Raw genomic sequence first — 17295 nt, 5'->3', positions numbered from 1 at the left:
ACCATAATACTGCTCCTATATACAAGACTATAACTACTATAATACTGCTCCTATATACAAGAATATAACTACTATAATACTGCTCCTATATACAAGAATATAACTACTATAATACTGCTCCTATATACAAGAATATAACTACTATAATACTGCTCCTATATACAAGAATATAACTACTATAATACTGCTACTATATACAAGAATATAACTACTATAATACTTCTCCTATATACAAGAATATAACTATTATAATACTGCTCCTATATACAAGAATATAACTACTATAATACTGCTACTATATACAAGAATATAACTACTATAATACTTCTCCTATATACAAGAATATAACTACTATAATACTGCTCCTATATACAAGAATATAACTATTATAATACTGCTCCTATATACAAGAATATAACTACTATAATGCTGCTCCTATATACAAGAATATAACTACTATAATACTGCTCCTATATACAAGAATATAACTACTATAATACTGCTCCTATATACAAGAATATAACTACTATAAAAGTCCAAGAAAAAAGAAAAAGTGGCACCAAAGAGCAAATATCCCTGTACAATATTGAGATCCTGAGGCAATACAATCAGGGCTATCCAGAAGATTTGAAGCACTGCCGTACCTGGGGGTGCAGGTGTGATATCAAATGTCATCAAAATCGGGAAGAAGAAAGTGAAAAGACCGCACTCACCCACTGTACTCACTGGTGGATTGTAGATTTATTCAGAATGCAAAAAACAATTCCATATGGTGGAGGACGTGGAGGGGAAAAAAAAGCCAAACGGACTAGTTTCGCGCCAGCCGCCAGAAAGCGCCGGCTGGCGCGAAACTAGTCTGTTTGGCTTTTTTTTCCCCTCCACATCCTCCACCATATGGAATTGTTTTTTGCATTCTGAATAAATCTACAATCCACCAGCGAGTACAGTGGGTGAGTGCGGTCTTTTCACTTTCTTCTTCCCGATTTTTATATAACTACTATAATACTGCCTTCTATATACAAGAATATAACTACTATAATACTGCTCCTATGTACAAGAATATAACTACTATAATACTGCTCCTATGTACACGACTATAACTACTATAATACTGCTCCTATGTACAAGACTATAACTACTATAATACTGCCTCCTATGTACAAGAATATAACTACTATAATACTGCTTCTTTATACAAGAATATAACTACTATACTACTGCTCCTACATAAAAGAATATAACTACTATAATACTGCACCTCTGTACATGAATATTACTACTATAATACTCCCTCCAATATACAAGAATATAACTGCTATAATACTGCACCTATGTACATGAATATTACTACTATAATACTGCCTCCTATATTCAAGAATATAACTACTATAATACTGCTCCTATATACAAGAATATAACTACTATAATACTGCTCCTATGTACAAGACTATAACTACTATAATACTGCTCCTATGTACAAGAATATAACTACTATAATGCTGCTCCTATATACAAGAATATAACTACTATAATACTGCTCCTATATACAAGAATATAACTACTATAATACTGCTCCTATATACAAGAATATAACTACTATAATATTGCTCCTATATACAAGAATATAACTACTATAATACTGCTCCTATATACAAGAATATAACTACTATAATACTGCTCCTATATACAAGAATATAACTACTATAATACTGCTCCTATGTACAAGACTATAACTACTATAATACTGCCTCCTATGTACAAGAATATAACTGCTATAATACTGCCTCCTATGTACAAGAATATAACTACTATAATACTGCTACTATATACAAGAATATAACTACTATAATACTGCTACTATATACAAGAATATAACTACTATAATACTGCTCCTATATACAAGAATTTAACTACTATAATACTGCTCCTATGTACAAGAATATAACTACTATAATACTGCTGCTATATACAAGAATATAACTACTATAATACTGCTCCTATATACAAGAATATAACTACTATAATACTGCTCCAATATACAAGAAAATAACTACTATAATACTGCTCCTATGTACAAGAATATAACTACTATAATACTGCTCCTATATACAAGAATATAACTACTATAATACTGCTCCTATATACAAGAATATAACTACTATAATATTGCTCCTATACAAGAATATAACTACTATAATACTGCTCCTATATACAAGAATATAACTACTATAATACTGCTCCTATGTACAAGACTATAACTACTATAATACTGCCTCCTATGTACAAGAATATAACTGCTATAATACTGCCTCCTATGTACAAGAATATAACTACTATAATACTGCTACTATATACAAGAATATAACTACTATAATACTGCTCCTATATACAACAATATAACTACTATAATACTGCTCCTATGTACAAGAATATAACTACTATAATACTGCTCCTATATACAAGAATATAACTACTATAATACTGCTCCTATATACAAGAATATAACTACTATAATATTGCTCCTATATACAAGAATATAACTACTATAATACTGCTCCTATATACAAGAATATAACTACTATAATACTGCTCCTATATACAAGAATATAACTACTATAATACTGCTCCTATATACAAGAATATAACTACTATAATACTTCTCCTATATACAAGAATATAACTACTATAATACTGCTCCTATATACAAGAATATAACTACTATAATACTGCCTCCTATGTACAAGACTATAACTACTATAATACTGCTCCTATGTACAAGAATATAACTACTATAATACTGCTCCTATGTACAAGAATATAACTACTATAATACTGCTCCTATATACAAGAATATAACTACTATAATACTGCCTCCTATATACAAGAATATAACTACTATAATACTGCCTCCTATATACAAGAATATAACTACTGTAATACTGCTCCTATATACAAGAATATAACTACTATAATATTGCTCCTATATACAAGAATATAACTACTATAATACTGCCTCCTATATACAAGAATATAACTACTATAATACTGCTCCTATATACAAGAATATAACTACTATAATATTGCTCCTATATACAAGAATATAACTACTATAATACTGCTCCTATATACAAGAATATAACTACTATAATACTGCTCCTATATACAAGAATATGACTACTATAATACTGCCTCCTATATACAAGAATATCACTACTATAATACTGCTCCTATATACAAGAATATAACTACTATAATACTGCTCCTATATACAAGAATATAACTACAATAATACTGCTCCTATATACAAGAATATAACTACTATAATACTGCTTCTATATACAAGAATATAACTACTATAATACTGCCTCCTATATGCAAGAATATAACTACTATAATACTGCTCCTATATACAGGAATATAACTACTATAATACTGCCTCCTATGTACAAGAATATAACTACAATAATACTGCCTCCTATATACAAGAATATAACTACTACTATAATACTGCTCCTATATACAAGAATATAACTACTATAATACTGCTCCTATGTACAAGAATATAACTACTATAATACTGCTCCTATATACAAGAATATAACTACTATAATACTGCTCCTATGTACAAGAATATATCTACTATAATACTGCCTCCTATGTACAACAATACTTGTATTATACAAAGGGCCTCATTTACTAAGCCAAACCCGACAGTTTTTTATCAGGTTTTGTGGACTAAATTTAGGCGCACGCTTGTGCAACACTTTTTTGCGACATGTTTGGATAAAACATAGTCTACATTCTCACAAGAGAGTTTGAGAAAACCTTACAAAGGGGCGTGGCTTATCAAAATGGGCGTAACCCGGCATTTTAAAAAAATCACTCACTTTTGTCTTTGTCCCAAACCCGACGAAAAAGCGGAGAAGAGTGAATTTTGAAAACCTGATAAACAGCTAAAATGGTCGGTATTCCCCCAGCATGGTTATTATGGGCAATATGCATAAACTAGGTAAACCAAAAATAAAACGACTGGTTCACTTAAAGGGGTATTCCAGGCAAAAACTTTTTTATATATATATCAACTGGCTCCGGAAAGTTAAACAGATTTGTAAATTACTTCTATTAAAAAATCTTAATCCTTCCAATAGTTATTAGCTTCTGAAGTTTTCTGTCTAACTGCTCAATGATGATGTCACGTCCCGGGAGCTGTGCATGATGGGAGAATATCCCCATAGGAGCTGCACAGCTCCCGGGACGTGAGTCATCAGAGAGCAGTTAGACAGAAAACAACAACTCAACTTCAGAAGCTAATAACTATTGGAAGGATTAAGATTTTTTAATAGAAGTAATTTACAAATCTGTTTAACTTTCCGCAGCCAGTTGAGATATATATATATATAAAAAAGTTTTGGCCTGGAATACCCCTTTAACTCTAATTTCATCGGAACTTATATTCCTGACTTGATAAGATTTATGGACAAATATTAAATTTTTATACCTTAAATGTGTGGAAGTTTTACTGTTTACTTTGATGTTACACGGTAGAACTTTCTAACTTTATCTGTGATTTATTCAATATTTATTGTACAACTTTATTTGTAGGATTGCTAACATAATCCACTTTCCTTTTCTTCCATCTGGTCTGTAGAATATTGTCGCTATGATATTGTCGCTATGGTATTGTCGCTATGATATTGTCGCTATGATATTGTCGCTATGATATTGTCGCTATGATATTGTCGCTATGGTATTGTCGCTATGATATTGTCGCTATGATATTGTCGCTATGATATTGTCGCTATGATATTGTCGCTATGGTATTGTCGCTATGGTATTGTCGCTATGGTATTGTCGCTATGATATTGTCGCTATGGTATTGTCGCTATGATATTGTCGCTATGATATTGTCGCTATGATATTGTCGCTATGATATTGTCGCTATGATATTGTCGCTATGATATTGTCGCTATGATATTGTCGCTATGGTATTGTCGCTATGGTATTGTCGCTATGATATTGTCGCTATGATATTGTCGCTATGATATTGTCGCTATGATATTGTCGCTATGGTATTGTCGCTATGGTATTGTCGCTATGGTATTGTCGCTATGATATTGTCGCTATGGTATTGTCGCTATGGTATTGTCGCTATGATATTGTCGCTATGGTGTTGTCGCTATGGTATTGTCGCTATGATATTGTCGCTATGATATTGTCGCTATGATATTGTCGCTATGATATTGTCGCTATGATATTGTCGCTATGATATTGTCGCTATGATATTGTCGCTATGATATTGTCGCTATGATATTGTCGCTATGATATTGTCGCTATGGTATTGTCGCTATGGTATTGTCGCTATGATATTGTCGCTATGATATTGTCGCTATGATATTGTCGCTATGATATTGTCGCTATGATATTGTCGCTATGGTATTGTCGCTATGATATTGTCGCTATGATATTGTCGCTATGATATTGTCGCTATGATATTGTCGCTATGATATTGTCGCTATGGTATTGTCGCTATGATATTGTCGCTATGGCTCGCAGCCTCAAAAATGCATGCTCAAATGGTATTCCCAAATTGTGAAAGTGTGTTATTTCTTAAAGGGGTACTCCACTGCTCAGCATTTGGAACAAATTGTTCCCTGAGCGCTAAAGCCAATGCCGGGAGCTTGTGACGTCATAGCCCCGCCCCTCGTGATGTCAAGCCCAGCCCCCTCAATGCAAGTCTATGGGAGGGGGCGTGACAGCCGTCACGCCCCCTCCCATAGACTTGCATTGAGGGGGCGGGGCGTGACATCATGAGGGGGCGGGGCTATGACCTCACGAGCTACCGGCGTCGGCTTCAGAGTTCGGAACAGTTTGTTCCAAATGCTGAGCAGCGGAGTATGCCTTTAAATAATATTGTTATGGTTCACAGAGCAGATTTTACACCCAACTCAAATTCTCAGAAATTCGGCAAATGTTTTGGAAATTTCATGCTTTTGCATGGCTTGTTGTTGGGGGGGGGGGGGGGGGGGGGTCTCTGGCGTCAGATTTTCACAGACCTGAAGAGCCACTGTTGTTTTATTCCTGCATTTTTTTGTACCTTCCGGTGTGGACAAAAAAAAAAACCTTGTGCGCCAAAAAAATAAAAAAAAAAGGAACCAGAGCGACATCTTTGTAAATAACAGACAGAACAAAGAAGAGGACAAAAAAAATAAAAAAAAACACACACACAGACAAAAACCCTACACTCTTAGTAAATCAGGGCCAAAGCTTATGGAGGGTGCACTCCAGTGAGTGACATATTCACATACATTTTGGTACCCTGCACTGTTTGGCAGCAGGTGTCACATAGATGTGGCCGTGTCAGTCTGTAGAGTAAGGTATGACTTTATGCCCCCCCCCCACCCCTCTTCTCCCTCTGACCTTTCCGGAGCGGTTTTTGGCTTTGGGATTCTCTCCAGGTCCTGGCTCAGGCTGATGCTGGTAACCCTGGCGGGCACAATGTGCTGTCTGTTCAGCAAACGCTTCGCTGTGGCGTTCTCTGTAGATAGGATGTAGACATATGTAAACAAGGGATGAGGCGGTATTAAAGGGGTTCTCCCCTGGAAAACCTTTTTTTTTTTTTTTTTTTTTTTTTTTTTTTAAATCAACTGGTGCCAGAAAGTTAAACAGATTTGTAAATGACTTCTATTAAAAAATCTTAACCCTTCCTGTACTTCTCAGCTGCCGTATGCTCCACAGGAAGTTCTTTTCTTTTTGAATTTCCATTCTGTCTGGCCACAGTGCTCTCCGTTGACACCTCTGTTCACATCAGGAACTGTCCAGAGCAGGATAGGTTTGCTATGGGGATTTTCTCCTACTCTGGACAGTTCCTAAAATGGACAGAGGTGTCAGCAGAGAGCACTGTGGTCAGACAGAAAGGAAATTCAAACAGAAAAGAACTTCCTGTGGAGTATACAGCAGCTAAGTATTGGAAGGATTAAGATTTTTTAATAGAATTAATTTACCAATATGTTTAACTTTCTGGCACCAGTTGATACGGTAAATGTTTTCCAGTGGAGTACCCCTTTTAACAATTATAACCAGTGGAAGAAGACAGAAACCTGATCAATTCATTATAAGTCAAAGGGGTCCGATGGATGTCCCCATAACTAGATCATATGTGTTCTGACAAATCTCCTACCTCTTCTGCTGGACGCTGACTCCTCTCTTTCACGCTCTTCCACACTCCCCATCTCGCCATGTTCTTCTGGGATCGTCTCCATACCTGTAGATTTGTCTGCTCCTTTCATGTCAACTCTAAGCAACATAAAGGGAGACAATGTAAGGGTCAAACTTCTGTGGCTTGCAGGGAGTCAATTTCTGTCTTAAAGGGGTTGCCATGCCTTTATAGAGTATATGGATGTCATAGAGGAAGCTATCCTGCTTAAAGGGGTCCTCTGTCCCTAGACATCTTATCCCCTATAGAGCACCACGGCATTCTGAACGTTTATATTCAGAATGCCAGCTTCGGGCGGCCTTGGTCGTGACGTTACGCCACGCCCCCTCCATTCATGTCAATGGGAGGGGGCGTGACACTGTCACGCCCCCTCCCATTGACATGAATGGAGGGGGGGGTGGCGTGACGTCACAACCACGGCTGCCCGAAGCTGGTGTTCCGAATATAAATATTCAGAACAACGGGGTGCTTGCCTGGTAGGGTACTCCGCCGCTAGACCAAGACATCTTATTCCCTATTCAAAGGATACGGGATAAGATGTCTGATCGTGGAGGTCTCGCTGCTGAGGACCCCCGCAATCTTGGCTGTGGCACCCCAGACATCCGGTGCCGGGAGCGAACTTTCCTCTGTGCCAGATGACTGGCGATGCAGGGCGGAGATCATGACATCACGGCCACGCCCCGCTCGTGACGTCACAGCCATGCCCCCTCAATGCAAGTCCACCCTCATAGACTTGCATTGAGGGGGCGTAGCCAAGGCATCACAAGCGAGGTGTGACCGTGACGTCACGAGCCTCCAGCGCTACACCCGATGCTCTAAACGAAGGCCGGGTTCACCAGGGAGATTGCGGGGGTCCCCAGCGGCGGGACCCCCGCGATAACACATTTTATCCCCTAACCTTTGGATAGGGGATAAGATGTCTAAGGGCTGGAGTACCCCTTTGTTATTCATGTTTTTTTTTTAATAAATTTTAAAGAAAATACATACATATAAACAACAACACATAGTGTGAAGCATCAAACAGGTCAAGGCTCATTGTGTTAAAAGAAGAGGAAAAGAGAACTTAAAGTACTAATAATGCACTACTAAAGTAACGTTTTTAGGGATATCATTGTTTAAATTCAAGCCATTTAGACCAGAGTACCCCTTTAAGACCTTACCCACGAGACAGAGAACTGCTAACAAAAAGTGTCAGGTGGACCTGACCCGCTCACGTATGACGTGGTCACCCATTCGTAAAAATGGCACCACCTAATGCTACAACTCCTCTGCAGGAACCAGGTTCTGATGCTGGACCTTTATGAAGCCCATAAAGACAATGCCTTTCTATGTATTATCCCCTCTATATATATTATAAAGTATTGAGAACACCTTAGAGGGGTTATCCAGGAATCGAAAAAACAGAGCTAATTTATTTCAAAAACTTCTTTCTGTCCGTCTCCAGGTTGGGTGAGATTCTGAAGCTTAGTTCCATCGAAGTGAATGGAGCCAAGTTGTAATACCACACCCAACCTGGAGAGGGAACGTTTAAAAAAAAAAAGAAATTAGCTCTGTTTTTCGATTCCTGGATAACCCGTTTAAACAGCAAGAACCATTCCTTCACCAACCTTAGAAGAATTGAAGAAAGTTGGAGAAGAGAAGATGAATAGTTGGATCTTTGACCGATCCCCCATGGTGGCCAGACTGAAGTTTTCCCTCATTCAGGAGACATTATGAGAAGATCCATTGGAAGAGAGAACTTTATGGATGAGTTGAAGTGAAAAGAAGAAGAAGCAGCAGCAAGCGGGTGGGAAGAGACAATGACAGAAATCATGGAGAAAGCCTGAAGACCCGGACAGAAGACAAGTCGCCTTAGAAGATGGCTCCTTTCGTCTTTCTATATTACCTAGGGAATAGAAGAGCGCTGCGTGATCGAGGGCGCAGTAAATGGTCTTCTCCGGAGGACATGACAGAATCCGCCGTCCCCGGCCGCTAATAAAGAAGAACATTACAACATTCAATGGCTTCTCGGAAATAATAACGTACCTGACAACTTAAAGGGGTTGTCCAGGAATAGAAAAACAGACCTATTTTCTTTCAAAGACCGCTCCCGGTCTGTCTCCAACAACTTGGCTCTATTCACTTCACTTGAACTGAGCTGCAGAACCATATCCAACCTGGAGCCAGACAGGGAGCGGTATTTGAAAGAAATTATCTCTGCTTTTTTTTGCTGCTATGTCTATGGGATCAGGATATATAGTAGTTATACCCCTCTCTAGCTCTATCTGTATACTGCTGCTGCTGCTATCTCAATGGAATCAGGATATATAGTAGTTATACACCTCCCCTCCAGCTCTATCTGTATACTGCTGCTATCTCTATGGGATCAGGATATATATATTAGTTATACACCCCTCCTTTTAGCTCTAACTGTATACTGCTGCTATCTTTACAGGGTCAGGATATGTAGTATTTATACACCTCCCCTCCAACTCTATCTGTATACTGATGCTATCTCTATGGGATCAGGATATATACTGCTCAAAAAAATAAAGGGAACACTAAGATAACACATCCTAGATCTGAATGAATGAACTAATCGTATGAAATACTTTCGTCTTTACATAGTTGAATGCGCGGACAACAAAATCACACAAAAATTATCAATGGAATCAAATGTATCAACCCCTGGAGGTCTGGATATGGAGTCACACTCAAAATCACAGGGGAAAACCCCACTACAGGCTGATCCAACTTTATGTAATGTCCTTAAAACAAGTCACAATGAGGCTCAGTAGTGTGTGTGGCCTCCACGTGCCCGTATGACCTCCCTACAACGCCTGGGCATGATCCTGATGAGGTGGCGGAGGGTCTCCTGAGGGATGTCCTCCCAGACCTGGACTAAAGCATCCGCCAACTCCTGGACAGTCTGTGGTACAACGTGGCATTGGTGGATGGAGTGAGACATGATGTCCCAGATGTGCTCAATCGGATTCAGGTCTGGGGAACGGGCGGCCAGTCCATAGCATCAATGCCTTCCTCTTGCAGGAACTGCTGACACACTCCAGCCACATGAGGTCTTGCATTGTCTTGCATTAGGAGGAACCCAGGGCCAACCGCACCAGTATATGGTCTCACAAGGGGTCTGAGGATCTCATCTCGGTACCTAATAGAAGTCAGGCTATATCTGGCAAGCACATGGAGGGCTGTGCGGCCCCCCAAAGAAATGCCACCCCACACTATTACTGACCCACTGCCAAACTGGTCATGCTGGAGGATGTTGCAGGCAGCAGAACGTTCTCCACAGCATCTCCAGACACTGTCACTTCTGTCACATGTGCTCAGTGTGAACCTGCTTTCATCTGTGAAGAGCACAGGGCACCAGTGGTGAATTTGCCAATCTTGGTGTTCTCTGGCACATGCCAAACGTCCTGCACGGTGTTTGGCTGTAAGCACAACCCCCACCTGTGGACGTCGGGCCCTCATACCACCCTCATGGAATCTGTTTCTGACCGTTTTAGTGGACACGTGCACATTTGTGGCCTGCTGGAGGTCATTTTGCAGGGCTCTAGCAATGCTCCTTCTTGCACAAAGTCTGAGGTAGCGGTCCTGCTGCTGGGTTGTTGCCCTCCTACGGACTCCACCACATCTCCTGATGTACTGGCCTGTCTCATGGTAGCAGCTCATGCTCTGGACACTACACTGACAGACACAGCAAACCTTCTTGCCACAGCTCGCATTGATGTGCCATCCTGGATGAGCTGCACTACCTGAGCCACTTGTGTGGGTTGTAGACTCTTATCTCATGCTACCACTAGAGTGAAAGCACCGCCAGCATTCAAAAGTGACCAAAACATCAGCCAGGAAGCATAGGAACTGAAAAGTGGTCTGTGGTCACCACCTGCAGAACCATTCCTTTATTGGGGGTGTCTTGCTAATTGCCTATAATTTCCACCTGTTGTCTGTTCCATTTGCACAACATCATGTGAAATTGATTGTCAATCAGTGTTCTTCCTGAGTGGACAGTGGGATTTCACAGAAGTGTAATTGACTTGGAGTTACATTGTGTTATTTAAGTGTTCCCCTTATTTTTTTTGAGCAGTGTATATAGTAGTTATACACCTCCACTGAGGCTGTGCTCACACAAGTTGCATTTTTGGTGTGTTTTATACTGTTTTTGCCATGATTTTTACAAAATTGTTGCAAAATGGTGCTATATTACTGCAACTGTGCAAATCACATGTCGTATTCACAGCCAAAATGCTGTAAAAACCTGTAAAAAATGCAGTAAAATGTCAACATGTGAACAGTCTGAAGACTTTAAATCTTCATACAACCCCTAAAAAGTTATTTTAGGTCAAATCACTTCCTCCTCATTGCAATATTTCTGTAAAAAAAACACAATAAAACTACATAATGTGAATTGACCTGAACGTTTAGTTCAGAATGCTGGGTGCGGGGGGTCATGATGTCACGACCACACCCCTCGTGACATCACACCCCCTCAATGCAAGTCTATGGGAGGGGGCGTGACATTCGTCACGCCCCCTCCCATAGACTTGCATTGAGAGGGCATGGTGTGACGTCACGACCCTCGCAGCCCGTACCCAGCATTCGGAACTAAATGTTTCAGACTCTGTGGCAGTGGAGTACCCCTTTAAGAGTCTAATCATTTCACCTGGGTGACCATCAGTTACCAATGATGAGACACCACCCCCTCTCTCTGCACTGACAGTAGTTTCATGGCAAATGTAGGCAGCATTAGGAAATCATTTCAGCGTGGCAATGCCTGCCACATCAGCTAAAACGGGTGAACACGAGGCATACACAAGAACCTCTACATTGTTTTTTAATAATAGTTTATACAGAACTATATAAACAAAAGTTCCTGGAATGCGTCTTTAAAGGGGTTATCCAGGAAAAAACTTTTTTTTTTTTTTTATCAACTGGCTCCAGAAAGTTAAACAGATTTGTAAATGACTTCTATTAAAAAAATCTTAATCCTTTCAATAATTATCAGCTGCTGAAGTTGAGTTGTTGTTTTCTGCCTGGCAACAGTGCTCTCTGCTGACATTTCTACTTGTCTCGGGAACTGCACAGAGTAGTAGAGGTTTGCTATGGGGATTTGCTTCTAAACTGGGCGGTCCCCGAGACAGGTGTCATCAGGGAGCACTTAGACAGAAAAGAACAACTGAACTTCAGCAGCTCATAAGTACTGAAAGGATTAAGATTTTTTTTAATAGAAGTAATTTACAAATCTGTTTAACTTTCTGGAGCCAGTTGAGATATAATAAAAAAGTTTTTTCCTGGATAACCCCTTTAAGTTTAGATTTATGGTTTTCAAGGGACACCACTATAGTTATATACACATTTACAGTTCGGATCCGCACAAAGCCCTAAACACTTACATTACAGAGGGATTTCACCACAGTTCCCGTTCCGTCCATACTGTTCACAAACTCCTTATAAAACTTCATCTTGACTTTCAGGTCCCGGATGTGAAGGGTCCCGATGCCCTTGAAGGTGAACTCCACATTCTGTTTAGTGGAGATGGATCGTGAGAACGCGCTGAGGGTCTCCCTGACACAGGCCTCGATGGTGTCTCTGTTATACGGGCAGGCGAACGACAGGGCGATGAAACCAAGAGGGACGATCGGAATGTCACCTGAAATCCCAGGAGGGGGAGGGGAAATACAGGTTTAGTACGTTTTTATTGTAAAGGCCGACCAATAAAAAAATAAAGTTGCCCCAACGTACGCAATTTGCATGACTCCCATTGATATTAAAAGGGGTATTCCAGGAAAAAAACTTTTTTGTATATATCAACTTGCTCCAGAAAGTTAAACAGATTTGCAAATTACTTCTATTAAAAAATCTTAATCCTTTCAGTACTTATGAGCTTCTGAAGTTAAGGTTGTTCTTTTCTGTCTAAGTGCTCTCTGATGACACCTGTCTCGGGAAACGCCCAGTTTAGAAGCAAATCCCCATAGCAAACCTCTTCTAAACTGGGCGTTTCCCGAGACACGTGTCATCAGAGAGGATTTAGACAGAAAAGAACAACCTTAAATTCAGAAGCTCATAAGTACTGAAAGGATTAAGATTTTTTAATAGAAGTAATTTACAAATCTGTTTAACTTTCTGGAGCCAGTTGATTTATATATATATATATATATATATATATATATATATATATATATATATAAGTTTTTTCCTGGAATACCCCTTTAATGGTAGTTTGAAGTTGGTGAAGCCCTGTGAACTGTGTTAGGCTGGGTTCACACCACGTTTTTGCAATACAGTTCCCGTATGATGTTTTTGAATGAAAAACGGATTCCTCAAAACCGGACTAAACGTGTGTACAAATTTTTATCCGTATACGGTTTGAAAAATGATGCCCGGTTTCATCAGTTTATTAAGAAAAAATATATACGTTTTTAACTTTTCATTCCATTATGAATAAAGTTTCACTTGTACGATTGAAATTCCAAGAAAAAAACGGATGGAACCGTACGCACATACAGTTCTGTGCGGTTTCCGTTGACTCCCATGTTAAAAAAAAAAAATAAACACATACGTTTCAATGCGGTTTTTCACCCGGACCAAAAACCGTGGTAGGTTACAAATTTGGGTACGGGAAAAAAAGTGACAAAACCGTAGAGGACGCAAAACAGACATAACTGGATGCATCGTTTGGCATACGGTTTTCAATTGAGAGTCAATTCATACGGTTTTCAATACGGTTCAGTACGGTTTTCACATTGCAAACGGATATGGGAACTGTATTGCAAAAACGTGGCGTGAACCCAGCCTAACCTAGACAGCGTATATCCCGAGGCTACGCCATTTACTCAACTCCCATTAATATAAATGGGAGTAATGCAAATGGCGTAACACAGATTATTCACGCATCTCCACGGCCGAAAACGGGGCAACCATATTCTTCATTCCTTCACAAACTATTTTAACCTCATAAAGGGGTACTCTGCCCCTATATATTTTATCCCCTATCCAAAGGATAGGGGATAAGATGTCTGATCGCGGGGTCCTGCTGCTGGGGACCCCCGCAATCTCGGCTCCCGCACCCCAGACATCTGGTGCACAGAGCGAACTTCCCTCCGTGCCAGATGACTGGGGATGCGGGGCGGAGGCTCGTGACCTCACGGCTTCGCCCTGTTTGTTACGTTGTTACTTAACGAACAGGGAGCGGCCGTGAGGTCACGAGCCTCCGGCGCTGAACCCGACTCTCTAAACGAACGATGGGTGCAGTAGGGAGATCACGGGGGTCCCCAGTAAATACTGCAGAGGAAAGTTCCACCGCTGATACTCCGTCGTGTGCACGATGCAGCGGAATTCCATTGACAGCAATGGGACTCTGCTGCACCGGAATTTTTTTAACATAATTTCTATGCAGAATTATGCTCAGAAGTTCAGAGGTGTGAATGTAGCCTTACGAGATGAAGTTCCGTTTGCCTCCTGATGAGAATAGGCGGATACTTACTTACTTACTCTGAGCGCATACCTACAGTATATGGAAAAGTGAAAAGATAGGTCTTCGGCTGCGTTCACATCTCGTTTTTGCAATACGGTTGCCATATCTGGTTTCAGCAAAAAAAAAAAAACGTATTGAACCGTATTCCAAACCGTATGCATAGACATTACATTGAAAACCGCATGACAACCGTAGCATCCGGTTGCGTACGTTTTGCTTCATTTACGGTTGTGTGCGTTTTTTTTCCGCACATAAAACCGTAATCTACTACGGTTTGAAGTCTGGTTGAAAAACCGTATTCAACCTGTATACGGTTATTTTAAAATGGAGTTCTATGGGAACCGTATTGAACCGTATGTGCGTACGGTTACGTCCGGTTTGCACAATACTGATTTTCTTTTTATCTTTTTGAATTTTTTTGGGAAATTCAATAAAAAAGAAGAACTTTATTTAAAATGTTGACAAAAATAAAACCGTATTCGTTTTTATATAAATGAAAATGTATTAAAACGTAGGCAAACGGACATCCGTTTTCAAATTGTATACGGTTTAAAAACGTGAGGAGGCATATACAGTTGCATATGTTTCGGTCAGGTTTGGAGACATACGTTTTTTGTACAGAAACGGGATACAGGACCAGTATTGCAAAAACGAGATGTGAACGCAGCCTTAGGCGGCACTCGCACCACGTTTTTGCAATACAGTTCCCGTATGTAAAACAAATTCTTCAAAACCGGACTAAACTGGATCAAAACGTGTGTACAAATTTTTAACCCGTATACCGTCTCCAAAAATGATGTCTGCTTAAAAAATGTACAGGTTCTTCTCAAAAAATTTGCATATTGTGCTAAAGTTCATTATTTTCCATAATGTAATGATAAAAATTAAACTTTCATATATTTTAGATTCATTGCGCACCAACTGAAACATTTAAGGTCTTTTATTGATTTAATACTGATGATTTTGGCATACAGCTCATGAAAACCCAAAATTCCTATCTCAAAAAATTAGCATATTTCATCCGACCAATAAAAGAAAAGTATTTTTAATACAAAAAAAGTCAACCTTCAAATAATTCTGTTCAGTTATGCACTCAATACTTGGTCGGGAATCCTTTTGCAGAATTGACTGCTTCAATGCGGCGCGGCATGGAGGCGATCAGCCTGTGGCAATGCTGAGGTGTTATGGAGGACCAAGATGCCTCGATAGCGGCCTTAAAGGGGTACTCCGGTGAAAACCTTTATTCTTTTAAATCAACTGGCTCCGGAAAGTTAAACAGATTTGTAAATCACTTCTATTAAAAAATCTTAATCCTTCCTGTACTTATTAGCTGCTGAATACTACAGAGGAAATTATTTTCTTTTTGGAATTCTCTCTGATGACATCACGAGCACAGTGCTCTCTGCTGACGTTATTATAATAATAATAATGTCTTTATTTATTGTTGTCCTTAGTGGGATTTGAACCCAAGTCCCCAGCACTGCAAGGCAGCAGTGCTAACCACTGAGCCACCATGCTGCCCTTAGCATTCATCTGCTATGCACGGTTGCTAAAATGGACAGAGATGTCAGCAGAGAGCACTGTGCTCGTGATGTCATCAGTGTTCCAAAAATAAAGGAATTTCCTCTGTAGCATTCAGCAACTAATAAGTACTGGAAGGATTAAGATTTTTTTATAGAAGTAATTTACAAATCTGTTTAACTTTCCAGAGCCAGTTGATTTAAAAGAAAAAAGGTTTTCACCGGAGTACCCCTTTAAGCTCATCCGGAGTGTTGGATCTTGCGTCTCTCAACTTTCTCTTCACAATATCCCCCAGATTCTCTATGGGGTTCAGGTCAGGAGAGTTGGCAGGCCAATTGAGCACAGTAATACCATGGTCAGTAAACCATTTACCACTGGTTTAGGCACTGTGAGCAGGTGCCAGGTCGTGCTGAAAAATGAAATCTTCATCTCCATAAAGTGAATTCGGGTAGAAAAACAGACATGGTGCACATCTAGAATGTTGTATAATGATCTGATTGCTTCTCAGCATAATATCAAAAACTAACAGGTTGTTAGTATACGTTTTTGATCAAAAAGTACAAGCCCACTCGCCACGTCAATGGGCCATTTCTTTCCTAGCAGCCTCCCAGTCTGACTGGGAGAGTATGGTAAGTGAGCTATTACACCTTGTTCACACTGGTGTGGTGCTGTGCGGCGTCTGTTGCTGCCGTGGCGCCGTGTCTATGGGGAGGTGCGACCCATAGACTGGTTTGAGTGGCATTGGGGCCGCTCTGCCAGTGGGTCGTTCCCCCCCCCCCCCCGTGGGCACTGGTGTCGCGGCGTTGGTGGTCGCCGCCCAGTGCTACGCCATTTTATGCTAGGGACGTTAGGGACCCACTCTAAATAGGTGGCCTTGACGTGGCGAGTGGGCTTGTACTTTTTGATCAAAAATGTATACTAACAACCTGTTAGTTTTTGATATTATGCTGAGAAGCAATCAGATCATTATACAAGATTGTAGATGTGCGACCATGTTTTCTACCCGAAATTATCTCCATAAAGCTTTTCAGCAGATGGAAGCATGAAGTGCTCATAAATCTCCTAATAGCTAGCTGCATGGACCCTGCCCTTG

General features: G+C 40.0%; 1 protein-coding gene across 4 annotated transcripts in view; it reads right to left on the bottom strand.

Moving 5' to 3' along the window:
• CCDC81 (coiled-coil domain containing 81) overlaps positions 1-17295 on the bottom strand; it is a 95158-nt gene that overhangs the window by 37232 nt on the left and 40631 nt on the right. For all 4 annotated transcript variants that reach the window (XR_008889459.1, XM_056561388.1, XM_056561389.1 and 1 more), the window contains 4 exons: positions 12601-12857; positions 9099-9184; positions 7178-7293; positions 6418-6535 (listed from right to left, as the gene is read on the bottom strand). Coding sequence is in view for 3 of the 4 variants with exons in the window: in XM_056561388.1 (XP_056417363.1) it covers positions 6418-6535; positions 7178-7293; positions 9099-9184; positions 12601-12857 (577 nt within the window). In the remaining variant the exon portion in view is untranslated. The remainder of the gene's footprint in view (positions 1-6417; positions 6536-7177; positions 7294-9098; positions 9185-12600; positions 12858-17295) is intronic.

Source organism: Hyla sarda, chromosome 2 (genome assembly GCF_029499605.1).
Source record: "Hyla sarda isolate aHylSar1 chromosome 2, aHylSar1.hap1, whole genome shotgun sequence".
Classification (NCBI taxonomy): domain Eukaryota; kingdom Metazoa; phylum Chordata; class Amphibia; order Anura; family Hylidae; genus Hyla; species Hyla sarda.
Note: the sequence above shows the minus strand (reverse complement) of the source record. Positions and strands in the feature narration are given on the sequence as shown.